The 17,218-nt window shown below is 39.5% G+C and overlaps 1 protein-coding gene across 1 annotated transcript; it reads right to left on the reverse strand.

Annotated features, from left to right (window-relative positions):
- Nucleotides 1-7,507: 7,507 nt before the first annotated feature.
- LOC131241066 (pyruvate decarboxylase 1) lies at nt 7,508-16,592 on the reverse strand. Its single transcript, XM_058239699.1, has 7 exons — nt 15,909-16,592; nt 14,304-14,463; nt 9,741-10,302; nt 9,018-9,106; nt 8,780-8,897; nt 8,037-8,225; nt 7,508-7,954 (listed from the first exon to the last, which is right to left on the reverse strand). The coding sequence occupies exons 1-7, from the start codon at nt 16,387-16,389 to the stop codon at nt 7,784-7,786; spliced, it is 1,770 nt and encodes a 589-aa protein (XP_058095682.1). The 5' UTR covers nt 16,390-16,592; the 3' UTR covers nt 7,508-7,783.
- Nucleotides 16,593-17,218: the final 626 nt, after the last annotated feature.

A 17,218-nucleotide genomic window follows, 5' to 3' on the forward strand; every position in this document is an offset into this window, starting at 1 on the left:
GTTGATATTTGTATTTTTTCTTTATCAATGTTAAGGTAAAATGATAAAAGAAAAATCCCTTTTGAGCCCAACGAAGAAAAAGCTTTCCAATGACCGAAGTTTTACCTGTTGCATAAGGTGTGGGCTGCTTAAGCTTTAGATCTCTTTCATTTTTTGGCTCATGCCATAAAATGTTCCAACAAATTATGGATGGATGGTGTGGATATATTACATACGTAATGATGGGGCTACAAATTTAAGGCAAATTTTTTGAACTAATTTTCAAGGCAAAATTCCAAAATACTTTTAAACATGCCTAAAGAATATTAATGAGCTATTTACCTAGTATTTATAATGAAAATGAAAAATCAAATAACCCATTATGTTACCTTTTAATTCATGAAACCAGCAGGTCCTTAGTGTCAACCCATTAGGACATACTTGAGGGTGAATGACACGGGGTTAAATAGCATGCTTTCCAAGTGAGCTTTACTCTCCTATTCTTTACAAAATGTGTGTTTTGGTCCATATGGCCCTGTAAGGTGAGGTGGTTGTAGCAAGAGTCTGCACAAATAAGAATAAGGAATTCCAACCCTAAGTCCACTTTTTGACTTTTTATATATGACAAAAACGCTTCTTTACCACAACTAACCCTCATACCGCAGGCTTTCGCTTAGGCAAGTGAATGATCCTTTTAAAAGGGAACATAGGACCTACCTAAAATTGAATTTTGATATATTCATTTAGTAGATTTGATCCGTTCATTTTAATTGGATAGTCATGAACCCACGGAAGGGTCTTTTCAATTATATGTTTTAAGCTATTTGTGTCCTACAACTACATTAATAATTTGCATTAATTTTCAATTATTTTTTCCTTTGTGGTCCATTTATGATGAGTTTTCTCTCAAACTTGGGCTAATGAAATGAAATTAAAACCCCATACATATGGATATGATGAATTTACTTTTAGACAACCCAGTTTGTCCCACTTAAGATGTAGATAGGTTCAAAATGTAAGGCCCTTCTGCACGATGACTATTTGACCATTTTTTCTTCATTCCATGGTTTTTTTTTCAGGAGTGGGGAGGATTGTAGTTTTTTGCTCCCTTCTTTTTTCCTTATTGCTTCTTCTTTCCTCCTTCATTTTTCCTTATTTAGTTTCTTTATAGTTATTTTTTAGAGATTTTTTTTTTTTTCAATTTGGTATGAACGGTGGGAGTTTATGAAAGGGAATAAGGTGTGGAAGAATTCTGTAATGAATGACATTTTATAATGGAAAGATGTTATAATGGATAAATTTTGTAATAGAAGAATATTGTAATGAATGAATTTTGTAACGGAATAATATTATAATGGATTGATGTGATTATCGTTAGAATAAATGATTGCTATAATGGATGAATTTTTGTAATGAAATAATGATAAGATGAAAGCATGTTGTAATAAATGAATGTTATATGGTAGATCATCAATATTTACTGTGAACTATCCATATTCATTGTCGATCGCTAATATTTTCACTATGAATTGCCAATATTTAGTGTGGACCCCTGATATTAAGAGTGGGTCATTAATATTCACTGTGGACCACAAATATTAATAGCAGACCGCTGATATTCACTATTGACAACTAATATTTCACTGTGATCATAGATATTCACTATGGGCTACAGTTTGATGAAAATGGTCATAACTCCCTTGTTATATATTTGATTTAAGTGATCTCGTACTCGTTAGGAAGGTAATTTAATAAACTTTCAAATGGATTTGGAATCAGCTCTTTTAGACAATATTTGATTGCCCGAAAGTGGGTCCAAAGTTCATCAAGATCATTATGCATCGTCGATATAACGAAAACGACCATAACTTTCCCCCGTTACAAATCTAATTTGGTTGATCATATTCTCGTTAGAAAGGTAATTTGATGAAATATCAAATGGCTGTAGAATCGTCTCATTTTTACATTCTTTGATTACTTAAAACTTAAAAGTGAGCCCAAATATTGGCCTCGGTGATATCAAATATTCACAATGAATAATAAACTTTAGGCCCACTTTTAAGCTTAAATGATATTTAAAAATAAAAATAAAAATTATTCTAAAGTCATTTGAAATTTCATCAAATTATCTTTCCAACGAGCACAATATCATCCAAGTCGGACATGTAATGAGGGAGTTATATATGACTGTTTTCATCAGATTAATAGACCATAATAATCTTGATGAACTTTAGGCTTACTTTTGGACAATCAAATGGTATTCAAATGATCTAATTCTAAATCCATTTCAAAGTTCATCAAATTACCTTTCTAATGAATGCAAGATCATCTAAATCGAACATGTAATGAGAGAGTTATAACCATTTTCATCGGACGTGTACCCCATAGTGAATATTTATGATCACAGTGAAAATATTAGCGATCGATAGTAAATATTATTGGTTTGCTATTAATATATACAGTTCATAGTGAATATTGGTGGTCCATGTTGGGGGCCTTGCACAAAACCTTAGGATCTAGCCCTCCAGAACAAACCAGAATTATGGAATAATAAAGCAATGAAATAAATCAAAGCATTAACCACACACCACACAAGAGATTTTTACGTGGAAAAACTTCAAAGAGGTAAAAACCACGGGACATCGTCCAGATCAATAATCCACTATGAAGTAGAACGTTACAACCTTCTTCACTCACGCAGGAGTGGATAAACAATGAGAGAATAAAAGGAAAAACAGAAAGATCTCACCGATTACGAGGACGTAGAAGTGTTGAGATATAAACTGCACAGTAGATAACCTCCACGAGCATAACCTCCCTTCTACAAGCATCCTCTCTCTCTTTCTCTCTTTCTCTCACACCTTTGATAGCCCTCTTATGTTTTTCATACATCTAAAAAAATCTTAGAAACCCCTATTTATAGCTTTAGGAAACTCCTTTCCACATCTCAATTGCGAAAGGACTTGCGAAATGAAATCCGCGTAAAATCGCGGAACGAATCTACGTAACTACGACTGGTCGTGCCGAGTCCACGACCGGTCGAGCACACCCATGACCGGTTGTGCACCTCCCAACGACCGGTTGAGCACCCCGGAGAAAATTAACTCAAAGTCGCTAGACTTTGAGTCGTGCAACTCACGACTGGTCGAGCACGACCCACCACCGGTCGAGCGAGGCTCATGACCGGTCGTGCCTGGGGCAAAAAACCCCATCAGTCCACTCTTAATATCAATAGTCCACAGTGAATATCGACTATCTACATTGAATATCGGTGATCCTTAGTGAAAACAGATCCATGGTAAATATGGGCGATTCACAGTAAATATCGATGATCCACCATATAACATACTTCCATCTTAACATTTTTTTATTATAAAAATTCATTAATTACCTATTCTAACATTGATCACATTCATCCATTATAACATTTTTCCGTTATAAAATTCATGCATTATAACATTCTTATATTATAATGTTTATCGATTACATCATTCTACCATTATAAAAAGTCATCCATTACCATACTATTCCATAGCCTATTCCCTTTCACAAACTCCAACCATTTATACCAATTAAAAAAAATATATAAAAAACAATTATAAAGAAAACCAAGAAAGGAAGAAGGAAATGAGCCTAAAAAAAATATGATCATCCCCTCCCACGAAAAAAGAAAAAAAAAAATCAAGGAAAGAAAAATGGAAATGGGTGGGAAAGTGCAAACAGGAACATAGCTTCTATGTTATTTTTAAACACACCACTTGACAGATGGAAGTAGATAAATTTGACAATATCATGCCATATCATAAGGATTTAAGGGTGGGAAAGTGCAAACAGGAACATAGCTCTAGTAACCAAAGAGTCACATTGGTAGTTTAAATGAAATTTCATAACCGGACTCCATGGAAACCACCACTAGTAAATCCATCCGAGAATGCTGGTAAGAAGAAGAACAAGTTGAACTTCAACTCCAAAGATGAGAGTAACCATACCAAAGATGTATAATAGATCCCAGAGATGAGACCAATGAACTTCAAGTCAATAAAACCATGCAGCGAGTAACCAGCAGTATTCCATGAAAACAACCTGACTTTAGGTTAAACAGAAAAAAAATGCATTCCTTACTAAAAGAAGGAATTCAACTGCATATATTTGGATTGAATCCAAAGGATACAATCGAAACCACAAAAGACAACAATTTTCATATATGTTGACATTAAAGAAAACAATTCTTCTTGTATATGAACTAAGAAATTGATTCCATATCCAATCTGAATGTGAAGAACAAGATACATAAGAATCTTTGCACAAACAGACCACTTAACAGATGCAAGTAGATGAAAATACCAGTATAATTCCATGTCATATGCTAGATGGGTGGGAAAGTAAAATCTGAAAATTTACTGAGAATACATTCCACCTAACATATGAGTTCATCTCATTTTACTTAATAGAAACCATGGATGGTTAACTTTCAGCCAATGAAGATGGCTCTGGTAACATGTAGACCTTGAAGTCCAACTTATTCAACATATGAGATTCGATCAAAGTAACTCTCCAAGGAAATTAACAGTATTGCATGAAAAACAATCCACATCAATTTCAAAGAAATTAGTAGAATATAAGACAAATCTCCACTTTAAGCAATTCAAAGAAAACCCATATGACAAAATATTCAAAGATATTTAGATTTGTCAAACTCGATGTTAAATGAAATTCCACACAATATCAAAGTAAGAATCCATATGCCCACATACTGAGAAACAGTACTGCAAAAAAAAAAAAAAAAAACGATAGATGTGGAAAACAAGATACTTGATAACAGATGACAAAATATACAAAGATATTCTGATGCAATCCAGAGTCTAAACTGAACGTGAAAAACAGGAAAATTTATGGGCATACATTCCACGGAAAAAAATTTTCATGTCATTTGATTTATCAGAAAATATGCATGGACAGAGATCAATAAATGAAGATAGCATTGATCAAACAATGATTAATATACGTAGTTTAATCTAAAAAATTCATAACTGGATTCCAAGGAAAACTAACAACAGAAAATCCATCTAAGATATACCAATGTAACACTCCAATTAAGTAAATAGAAATTCTCAGAAGAACAATTTATAACAAATAGTACAGAAATTAGTAGATTATATAACATACGAGATATACAAAATTGAAAAAATTCCAAATAATCAAATTCCTCAAATATATTCAGAGAACCCAAAACCCCCTCAATCATGATATTGCAAAGGCCTATTATAATCGGAATCCAGAAGGCCTAAACATGAGAAGTGATATAGAAGAAAACCCACACTACCATACTCCTATAACATCACCACCATCTGAGTTAACAGAACTTGAAGACAATGAAACGATGCAATGAAATACATCAAATTTTTGTAAGAAAAGCTAAGAGCAATAGGAAGGAAAAAAATAATCAGTATATATGACATATGAAGAAGAAATCCAATTGCACATATATATCAGAACTCCAAACGAAGTCGTCGCAGCCAACCAAACATGCCAACTCCATCTCAGAGAGTCTGTTTCACTGATGACGAATGGTTATCACATCAGATGCATGCAAATCCTTCGTAGCCCTCTTAGACGCAACAGAAATCAACATTTTCTGGAACATGCAAGACATAATCAGGGCGTTTCATGCTTAATGGGCGAGGAAGAAGACCTACCTCAACCCAACCACACCGTCTGTTCGCGATGGCAGCGCCCGGTCGACTGAAGACGGCCATCGCGACCTGATGGTGGTTCTTATAACCCTATTTTGCGCCAAAAATAAACTCTCCCTCTACTATCTCTCCCGCCAAAGCACCACCCTCTGAAAACCGATCCCGCAGTTCGTACGATGGATTGCGGACATGCATGGGATGGCAGCGAGAAGGGATACGAATCCAGCATTGGATCCACGGGATTTCGCAATCGCAAAGGAAATCTCTCGAATCCAACAAGAAATCTCATCCGTCTTCAATCCTTCGCCGCCCAAACAGACCTACATACGGACGGGAGTGGATTCGAGAACCCTGTCCCACCTACTCCACCGTAAGACGCCCGCCCAAACACGCCCTTAGGAAAACCATCCAAAAGAATAACCTTTACAAGTTAGCTATTTTTTTTTTTTATTTGACTTTATTGTTTGAGTTTTGCATGCATGTCCATTATCTTTTTCAAAAATGACAAAACTACCTTAATCATACGGATATGTGGGGGCGTGACCATTCGAATGACATGGATGGACTTCAAGCGCATGAGATACGCCTTGTCCATCAGGTCTGCTCCCCTATCTCTGGACCAAGGCAAAAAAATCGCTGATTCAAAACGGCCGCGGATTAGCTACCCAACCGGCCAGTAGCGAGTCTTGCTACTGAAGTGACGTCACTATATTATGTGGGCCCCACCATGATGTATGTGATGTATCCACACCATCCATCCATTTGGAGAGATCACTTTAGGGAAACAACCAAGGAAGGAGAAAGATCTAAAGTTCAAGTGGACCCCACCACAGAAAACAGTGGGAAAACTGACGGCCACTGTTGAAATCTTCCTAAGCCCACTATGATGTTTATTTGAGATCCAACCCGTTTATAAGTTAACAAAGACATGGAACGGGGGAAAACACAAATATCAGCTTGATCGAAAACTTATGTGGCTCAAGGAAGTTTTTAATGGTAGGTGTTCAATCCCTACTGTTTTATGTGGTGTGGTCTACTTGAGGTTTCGATCTGCCTCATTTTTTGTCTCATACCCTAAAATGATCTCTCCAAATGGATGGACAGTGTGGATACGATGAATACATCATGGTGGGGGCCACAGAAGGTGGTGACGTCACTTCTTAGCCAGACTCCCTACTGTCGAGCTCAGCAGCAGATCGGCGTCCGATTCAAAACTCACGCACGTAGAATAGTTGCGATGGGAATTCCCACCAGCAAAATTGTCCAGATTGTGTGTAGGGTCCACTTGGATGAATGTATTCCGTAGGACATTCCAAGACTAAAGATTTTTTAGGCGTGATTTTACGCGATTCCGTATGGTAGGGCCCACGTAATTATAGAATTAGACTATTTTTAGGGACTCGGTAGTGACCCTGTTCTCCCCATTAGCCACTGCTGTTTGCCCACTATGTCGTGTTCTTTTCCACTCTATCCATCTATTTTACCAGCTTATTTTAAAGCATGAGCCCAAAAATGAGAGAGATCTAAATCTCAGGTGGACCACACCATAGGAAACAGTGCATGCTAATTGACCTGATATTCAGTTTATCAGTGAAGCTTTTACAGTCCAAAGGTCTTTTCTTTTCTTTCAAATTCAAAACAACACTTCCTAATTAATAACAGCATTTTACCATTACTCAAATATAGAAAACTGTTCAACTGGCAAACACTTCTCCAGTTAGCCAAACATGATAGAATGAAACCCTTCACCTCTGGCCGCACCCTTTTCTTTCCGATCTTTCCTTTCCTCTCTATCTGCGTTGCAAGAGCAATACCCCCTAACACAAATATACCAGTTCATAGGGCACATACATCACTCTAGCAAACAAACAGCCTAGTCAAATTTTCTTCCCAGAGAATCATGTTAATCTCCTTGCTAGATGAGCCTGATAAATACAAGAAACTCCATTTAGATTCACCATCTCTCAGTCACCACTTTTATTTCTAGCTCCTATACAACAACAACAAGGTCAACCACAACAACAACAACAATACAAAAGCAGCTCTAGAATCCCATCTACCCTCTCTGGCCAGTGACTCTTCACCCACTCCAAGTCTCCAAACTTGAAATGCTACTGAGGATTGGGAGGACGGCTGTTGGCAGCAGAAACTCTCGATCCCCACTCCAACAGTTCTTTGCTTGTGTCGTCCCTGTGCACTATAACCTCAATGAAACACAAGCATTCTTTCTGTGCACCTGTGGTTGCAGTGAGCGCTTCCACCAATTCCTCTTCGGTACGAACCTGCAGTTGGATACAAATTCAATCCATCAAAACTATACTCTCCTTTTGGATTATTGCATTTTGACAATTTGTTAATGCTGACCTTGGCTGTCCAACATTTGCCTTCGCTGTTATGAATGGCATCGACAAAGGCAGTGTAGTTCCAGTTCTTGATCACATTGTATGGACCATCATGGATCTCCACTTCAATGGTGTATCCACCGTTGTTGATGAGGAATATGATGCTCGTTTGGTTACATCGGATCATTGTTGAGATGTCCTGTGCTGTTACCTGAAGAATGATGAAGAATTAGCTCTGACAAAAATGAATTTTCAGGGTGAGTTCACCACTTTGAACTTTGATGTGATCCACCAACCATCTGATCTTGTTAAGACAGATCTGTGGACCAACACCTGAACCTAATCAGTTGGGTCCACCAACCTAGTAGACAGTGGTCATGCTAATTGACAAGTATCAAAATGCAATGGTGGACTCATGTTGGACTATTGATTTATTCTGAATGTTGCACTTTGTGCGGAAGTATAGCAAGGATCCGTTCTGAATATTGCACCTAGTGCAAAAGTATGGCAAGGATCTAATAGCTAGGATCCACTATTTGCACTATGATGGATTCTGATGCGCCATGACTGTGTGGCGTGATTTTTCGATGCACGGAGAAACACATTTTATTGGGACAACTAAGAAGGCCACATGTTTGTTGATTTTTCGGAGAATGAAATGACTATGATTCGAAACTGGTGACAGATATCTGATTTACTCTGCAGATTCCAGACAAGTGGGCCATCTTATGGCATAAAGAGGAATAAGGTAGTCATAAAACTGACCTGGAAGCTCCCATCACCTATGCAAGCAATCACACGTTTATCTTTGGCAGCCTGAGCATATCCAAGAGTTGCACCTACTGACCACCCAATAGATCCATACTGCATCTGGAATTCATATCTGCATGATGCCATCATAAGTTACAATGGGGTTGCTCTTTTTATCAGATAAAATGAAACATATGATAAATAAAGGTGACATGGCTCCACGGCCATCAATCATTATCAGGAGAAAGCCTACCCGCAATTCTCTGGCAAACGAAGCTTTTGGCAATTGAACCATGAATCTCCTGTCTCTGCAATAACCGCTGTTTCTCCACTCAACAGATCCTGTTTCATTCATGAGTTTTAGATTATAAAAAGGAATAACAGATGAAATATGTCTAACAAATAAGAATGAAATAATCAGTCCGTGTGATGCTTTGGGACTCTAGCATCGAGCTTTCCTTGTGTGCATCCCGATGTATGACAATAAGATACATCAGGACTCCAGCCATTGCATTTGGTCCTTTTTCGATAATAGGAGATGCTTATTTGATAGGGCTTCCCCTGGGTAAGGGATGCCAAAAAAAAAAAAAATCTCACATTGAACGTTTCAACTCATGGGCTCTACAAAGGTTATGGTGTCCTTTCATGTTCAAAGCAAAAGCGCCAAATTATCAAAAGGCTGAAATAATCCAGCTGAGAGCTTCTAGTTGTTGTCTTTCCACCATACAAAGTGAGAATTGTCATTGATACAGTTTGGATCATTGAAAGATGATCCTGATCCAAAGGCTAAAGTCCAAATGTATCACCTTGCAGTACATCAGGATGTATTCAAGCAAACCTCCACAGCATCAGGATCTATACATTCTAAGAAATAAGACCACAAAGTTCTCAATTTCAAAAACAGGTTTCTTGTAGTTTTACACATCGTAAAAATGAAGAATAGACAAGATCAAAGATAATGTTTCTCACAACTTGCCTGAATGTGCTTGAAGAGGATGTTGACTCTCAAAGGTTCATTCGGCTCACGCTTGAGGGGAGTACCAGGAGGTACATAAATCCGGCGATAGTTCTCCATGGCAGTGCTATTCTTCTTTAGCCTCTTTGCCAATGCAGTCAGGAAGTCAGTCATGAAAACCCAACCCAAAGAAGGCCCATTTCCAATAGTCACACGGTTGGGCTGCACGATCAATGCCTTCTCCTTTTTGATCAGCAAAGAGTAACCCACAGAGCTGTAGTCATTGAAGATGGGACCAATGAAGAGATATGCATCGGCTGACTCCACAATCTCTCCGCAGAAGCTAGTGCTGACAGCACCCCAGTATGTTCCAACGAAGTGTGGATGGTGCTCCGGCACCAACCCCTTGGCTGATGGCATAACAGCTATTGGATACCCACATGCATCAGCTAGCTCTACAACAGCCTTTTGTGCCTTGGCCACCCTTATCCTAGGGCCACCGACAATCACTGGCTTCACAGCCTTGTTCAGGAACGCAGCTGTTGCCTCCACTGCAGCTTCTAGTCCCATTTGATTGCTCAACCTGTAGAGGAAGGCAGATTGGTCATTCCAATAAATCACATGCCTCCCTTATATTAGTAGAAATCCAACAATATGGCCATTCCATGAAAAATGAAGAGAAATCTACTGGAGAATTAGGCCTTGCTGAAAAATACAGGTTACCAAACACATCTAGCTCTGATCTCTTGGAAGGAGTCAGTAGGCACCCAAGATACAGAACAAATCAAAGCATGAGGTTAATTGCAAAAGCAAACATGACAGCACTATTACCAAGTTATAAGACATTGCAGCAAAATTACAAGAACCAAACATGATGCAGTAAGAACTCAAAACCTGCATCCTGTATTTTCTCCATTTGACACCTAACATGCACAATGAGTAACCAAGGCACATGCCCTCCAGACAATGACAAAACTACACAATCCAAATGCTCATGTACCTTTACCATCACAACGGCATATATCAGATTGGATTAGCTTCCAAATTTAACCATAGGTAGTTATCCGATTGCACCATACTCAAATGGGTAATATTGGAAGTCAAAAGTTTGCCACAGCCTTGGAAAAGAAATTCAAAAGTGCCCATGTATTCTCCAAAGTGCCCATGTACTCTCCCTGAGGAGAATTGATGAGGCAATGTAGCCAAGAAAAAGCTGAAAGAGACTGCACGCACATGTTCCAACAGAGATCCATGCCACGTGTCAGGTGTAGCCACCATGAACATGCCCTGTCCCATAAATCAAGTCATTCCATCATTAGATTAGTCATATATGTACACTGAACATGGGATGTTGGTCAACTTTTTCTACACAGCCATTTTTCTCAAATACATGTCTCCCACCTTATTTAGCAGACTTTCCTGTTTTTTGGGCTAGAGCATGTTCATGGTAGGCCTCATCCAATGAAGGACCCAGATTTCATACGGGTATTATGCTGCCATGTGTGCTGCAAATCAGATCTTCAATATCTCCCCTTGCAATCACCTTGGCACCTTTTGTAACTTGAATCACCCACTCCACACCATGCGATGCGGGACAACTAGCCACTTGCTCTAAAAGCTCGAACTGATAGAGCATGGCGAATCAATCCCTTTATCTCATAGCCTAGGCCACACATCACATAGGTTAGGACCTCGGCTAACCCCCCTTTGTGGGCCCCACTTCACATGGGTTCCGCTTCACATAGGCCACCCACCCCGAGTGTGTCTCCGCACCCATGGGCAACACGGCATAGACGGGTTGGTTGGCTAAAGTAGCTTCTCCTACCGCAAAGTCATATATTGTACGTCAAGTAACTCATTCTTGTTTGCGAGATACGCCTGTTGTAAGGTTCTAACGGTCCGGATCACCTCTGCCTCCGATCAGGCCTTCTTTGGTCCATCTTGGACATGAAGGTGTCCACGACCCGCTCTACATTAGTCCCTTCCACTTCAAAAGAACTCGTCCTCGAGTTCTCGTCATGTTTCGGGTCTTGATACTTGGTCAGGTTTGCGACGTTGAAAGTACGCAAAATCTCCATGTCATCTGAAATATCAACAACGTAAGCGTTGTCACTAATCTTTCAAAAGATCAATACCTGTCCAATCTGCTTGTTCTTCAACTTGTTGTAAGTCGTAGTCGGAAATCTCTCCTTGAGTTGATGGATCATAACTTGATTGCCTACCTCGAAAATCTTTTGTCACTGATAGATTGTGCTCCCCATAATGATACCCAGATCAAACGTTATGGCCAATTTACTTGTGTGCCCCATAACGATACCCAGATCAAAAGTTATGGCCAATTTACGGTTCACCTTTTTTTGGTCCAAACATGCTAGGAATGTATCGGTGCCACGTCCTACAGCAGACCCCTTCACTTGAAAAAAACTCGTCGTTGAGTTACTCAAGGGACTTCGCTCATGGTATTTAAATAATTTATTGCGCCGATATTTTTTAGCAATTTCCTTGTACTTTGCAATAGGCTCTTGAGTTGACATAATACATGTACTCATACTCTCTTTGACTTGACTAGTATGGATCAATTCCTTTACTTGTGCCTGCAAAATCTCGCATCCTTTCTGATAATGTGGCCAATTAGGTAGACTTGCCTCTGAGACAACATCAATGTGGTTTTGTATACCTCGTATGGGAGACACTTTATTAGGGAGTTCATCGAGCATGTATCGGTGTTATGTCCTACATCAGACCCCTCCACTTGGAAAAAACTCATCGTTGAGTTACTCAAGGGACTTCGCTCATGGTATTTAAATAATTTATTGCGCCGATATTTTTTAGCATTTTCCTTGTACTTTGCAATTGGCTCTTGAGCTGACATAATACATGTACTCATACTCTCTTTGACTTGACTAGTATGGATCAGTTCCTTTACTTGTGTCTACAAAATCTCGCATCCTTTCTGATAATGTGGCCAATTGGGTAGACTTGCCTCTGAGACAACATCAATGTGGTTTTGTATGTCTCGTATGGAAGGAGTTCATCGAGCATAATTGCCTTAAACTCTTGCAACACTAGTTTCAAATCCTCTGTGATATTCATAGGCTCTATATATTTTTTCTTTTTCAACTAATGCATCCACATCTCTCATTTCCTCAGATTGTTTAACAAAATTCTATTCGGTTATGAGAGATTGTCCCTCCACTTTAAAAGTCTTGGGTTGGTTTTCCCTTCCCATAGGGACGGCGATAATCTTTTTACCGTCTTTAATAAGTATAAATACATTATCCCGGCCTTTATGCGTAACATCAATATTACGACATTTTTAAATTGATGCAGGGGAAGACGTGTTGAGGTTGAGCACCATCTTCCTCAGAGGGATAACTACTCCGAATCCACGGAGCTTCTCTGGACTCATCACAGAGATACCTCGAATCCACGAAGAAAATAAGAAAATAGAATAATTTTTAGAAATTCGTAATAAATTGATTGATAATTGTCTAATGTGACCCTGTTACACCATTAATATAGAAAAAAAAAAAAAAAAAAAAAAAAACAAAATTCGTAATCACCAAAAATAGTAAAATTCTAACTCTAATAAAATCTCAATTCTAATAAAACTCTTCTAAAACCTAATTTCTAAAAATAAAAATTCCAAATAAATTTTTGCTAGAAGAGTCCTAGCATGATTACAAGTTATTTCTAAAAAAGAAAAAAATCTAAGACTCTAAAAATAAAAAAATTTAAAAATCGGAATTACTAAAAATAGTAATTTTTCCTCAAATTTTCGTTTTTGAACTAAAAGTGCGCGTTTTTGGACGAAACGGATAGACGCGACCCACTTTGTGGGTCAATTCACCTTGGATGGCCCGTTTCAAAAATATTGATAGGTTATGTGCCCCGTAACGATACCCGGATCAAAAGTTATAATCAATTTACGGCCTACCTTCGTTTGGTCCAACCATGCTAGGAATGTATCGGTGTCAAGTCCTACATCACTAAAAAACTGCCAGATCAACAAATTCACCAGAGTCGATAAGAGAGAGAAAGTAGGGAATCTTCTTACGACAATGCTAGTTGACTTTGAGTAGAATCAAGATGTACAGTTGCAGAATTCTCCTTCTACTGAATGCATGTTATGATCATGACCAAATGCAACTTGTGATATGTGACAGCCACTCTTAACAGTAGGATCCCATGTCCTACCTCTCCAAACGTGCCAATGTGGGTATGTGCATCCAAGATCCAGAAAATGCACCAGGTGGGCCCCACCATGTATGTGAAAAAAATTGGCTAGTCTGGTCATCAGGTAAGCCACAGCTCATGTGCAAAAGAGTAGGATTAAGATCCAACACTTGAGAGTAGCCATAGCAGAGCAAACAACTCACATGGTCTCCCTACTTTCATCCAATTAAACTTTCAAAAAAATTCTACTTGGCATACATAAAGTCATGGTTCCAAAGTAACAAAATTCAGGAAAAACAAGCAACAAAATATCCAAGTCCACAGAATATTGACTTTATCAACAGCATATTACCGACTTCTACATGAAATAGAGAAGAATAAGAGAGAGCAAGAAAGAAGACAACCAACCTTGGTGGGAGAAAGAAAGGAATGGGATCCAGACTGAAAGTTGGATGAGGGATTGCTGGCAAGTTACAACTGATGCTTATATATACCGGCTTGCTTTCCTTCAGTGCCGTCGAGATAGCAGTGTCAATCAGCTCATGCGCATCTTCCAAATTATTCACCACTGCCTGTTTCGTTACAGATTACATAATTCAAACAACTCCGACCTTTATACAATTTGAGATAAATGAACACAACACAAGCGGGCACTCCTGGACAGATGCCAGCCACGGTTCTAAAATTCGCTGGGTTAACTCAAAACTTGGCCAAGTCAATTTGACTCGGTGAGATTATGAACCAAGTCACTGCAAAACTTGGTCTGGGTTCTGACTCGATCCCAACTCAAGACAACTCGTCAAGTTGACTCGACCATTCAGTCAACTCAACAGGACTCGTAGTAGCCCAAACTGAGCCAAATGGTCAGTCTCTACAAAAGGAAATATGAATCTGACCAGCACACCATTTAATGATTTGACGATAATGTGAATTTCATATTACCTATATTAACTATGTTAAGTACATACTATAATCCATAATGTTTTTTAAAATTCATATTACTAAACATTGAGTCCACTCAGGTCGAGTCTAAGATTCAACCCGACCTGGTTGAATATCAGGTTGGGTCAAGTTTTTGGGTTTTCCAACCATGATGCCACCATGATGTAGAGTGGGTCACGGATAATTTCATGGCCAAGATGGACCAGAGAAGGCCCGATCTGTGGTGGAAGCAATCTGGACCGTCAGAAACTTAAAACGGGCATATCTCGCAAACTGAACGAGTTATCCGACATGCCATATATGATTTTGGGGTAGGAGAAGCTACTTTAGCCACCCAACCCTGCTGGGTTGCCCATGCCAAATTTGCAAGATTCCATTAGATTGACGGTCGAAAATCAATTTTAATTTCTTTTTTACTATTTATAGTAAGTTTTAGTTTGACTGTAACTCTTCATCCGTTGGGCTTTAAGAGTTGTCCAACATGAAAAGTGCTTAGAAAAATTAGGTGAATAGCATGGTTGACCCAAATAGGACACTTACTATTTTTGGCGGAAAACCATGAGGTTATTTATAGTAAGTCACGGTCAATTTATTTTTAATTTTATTAGAATTATTTTTTCTCTCTTATCGATTCCAGAGAAGCTCTGTGGATTCGAAGTAACTATCCCTTGAGGAAGACGGTGCTCAACCTCAACACGTCCTTCCCTCCGTCGTGCAATCCAAACCACCCATCAAGATAACCCTCTGTGTATTAGATGCCCATGATCACAGGATCAGGCCAGACTGCTCATCTTGTGGACCACACATTAATAATGAATGTGAACAGTTGGTCCAGTTTTAACTGTTCATTTCTTCCAAACACGCATCGTCCACCACCCGAGTGGATCAGCCAGAATTTTAGGACAGTGCATGAACATGGTGCGGCCCACCTGATGAGTGTCTTGGACCTCACAAAAGCATGCCATGTTGTCATGTGGGTGAGCCCCTTTGACAGGGCTCATAAAATTCTGTTCTACAGTTCACTGAGGGCATTTTCAGTAATTCAGGAAGAGAAGACGGTAGAACAGTAACTTGCCTGATAACAAGTGACGGTCTGGAAGCATCTGAGCTCTTGTGAGAAATCCGGCAATCCGATGGTATGATGGAGGATCCGATTGGTGCCGTAATCATTTGAATTGGGCCCACCGACGATGCAGATGACTGGTAGATTCTCGCTGTTGGCGCCAGCAATGGCATTGAGAACGCTGAGGCCACCGACAGTGAACGTAACGACACAGGCGCCAACACCCTTGGCACGAGCATAGCCGTCGGCGGCATACCCGGCGTTGAGCTCGTTGCAGCAGCCAACGAGGTTGAGCTCCGGCTCGGCGATGAGGTGGTCGAGGAGTGTCAGGTTAAAATCGCCGGGGACGGAGAAGACGTCGCGGATGCCGAGCTGGACGAGGCGACGGGCCAGGTGACGGCCGAGCGTGCCGGCCGATTTGCAAGGCGGTAGTGGGGTCGGCAGGGGCGCGCCGAGTGGTTGAGGAGCGGCACCGATACCGTTTTCCATTTCCTTTCAGCTTTTGAGTTGGAATTTGTGAAGTGTTTGGGGTTTTTGATGGGTCAATAGGGATTCATGATGCTATAGGGAGGGGTTGAGTAGGCGGTTATAGGAAGCTATGGGCGGTTTTGGATTTGATAATTCAGGACGATTATAAAACCAGAATCAGATTGGATGCTGGTTTTTGAGGTGTTTGGATTATAAAATCGTTTTTGGTTAAAGCGTGGAACAGGTCTTTGAATTTTGGGGAAACGGATTGGCTACTCCCCTGACACGAGCCTTGTGGCTGATGGTCGGTGTTCTGTGGGCCCCATTATAATGTGTATATTTCATCCATTCCGTTAATCCATTTTTAAAGATCATTTTATGGCTTGATACCAAAAATTAGAGGGATATAAATCTCAGGTAGATCACACCACAGGAAAATAATAGTCATTGGATATCCATCATTTAAATCCTCCTAAGGCCCACTGTACTGTTTATTTGACATCCAATATGTTTATTAGGTCATAAAGGCCCAGATTAAGGGAAAAAACAAAGATCAGCTTGATCTAATACTTTTATGGCCCCCAAAATTTTTTTAAGGTTAATGTTCATTCAACACTGTTTCCTATAATGTGGTCCACTTGAGATTGGGATCTACTTCATTTTTTTTTTGATACCATGAAATGATATATAAATATATATGAACAGCATGGATGAAACACATAAATCATGGTGGGGCCCACAGAGCACTGGTGGCCGGGGAAGTAGCCAATCCGTTTCCGTTCGAAAGGAGGGGGCGTCGGTCAAGCTCGTGGAACGTTCTACATATGAAATTCGGACAATTCGCCGCTGT

Source organism: Magnolia sinica, chromosome 3 (genome assembly GCF_029962835.1).
Source record: "Magnolia sinica isolate HGM2019 chromosome 3, MsV1, whole genome shotgun sequence".
NCBI classification, from domain to species: Eukaryota; Viridiplantae; Streptophyta; class Magnoliopsida; order Magnoliales; family Magnoliaceae; genus Magnolia; species Magnolia sinica.

Bases quoted from the DNA above. Each gene is read 5' to 3' on its own strand.
- LOC131241066 (XM_058239699.1), bottom strand. From the start codon at position 16,389: ATGGAAAACGGTATCGGTGCCGCTCCTCAACCACTCGGCGCGCCCCTG. The intron at 8,226-8,779 runs GTCAGTTTTATG...ATCATTCTTCAG, and splicing joins TAGGTGATGGGAGCTTCCAG to GTAACAGCACAGGACATCTC. The intron at 7,955-8,036 runs GTCAGCATTAAC...ATCCAACTGCAG, and splicing joins GCAAATGTTGGACAGCCAAG to GTTCGTACCGAAGAGGAATT.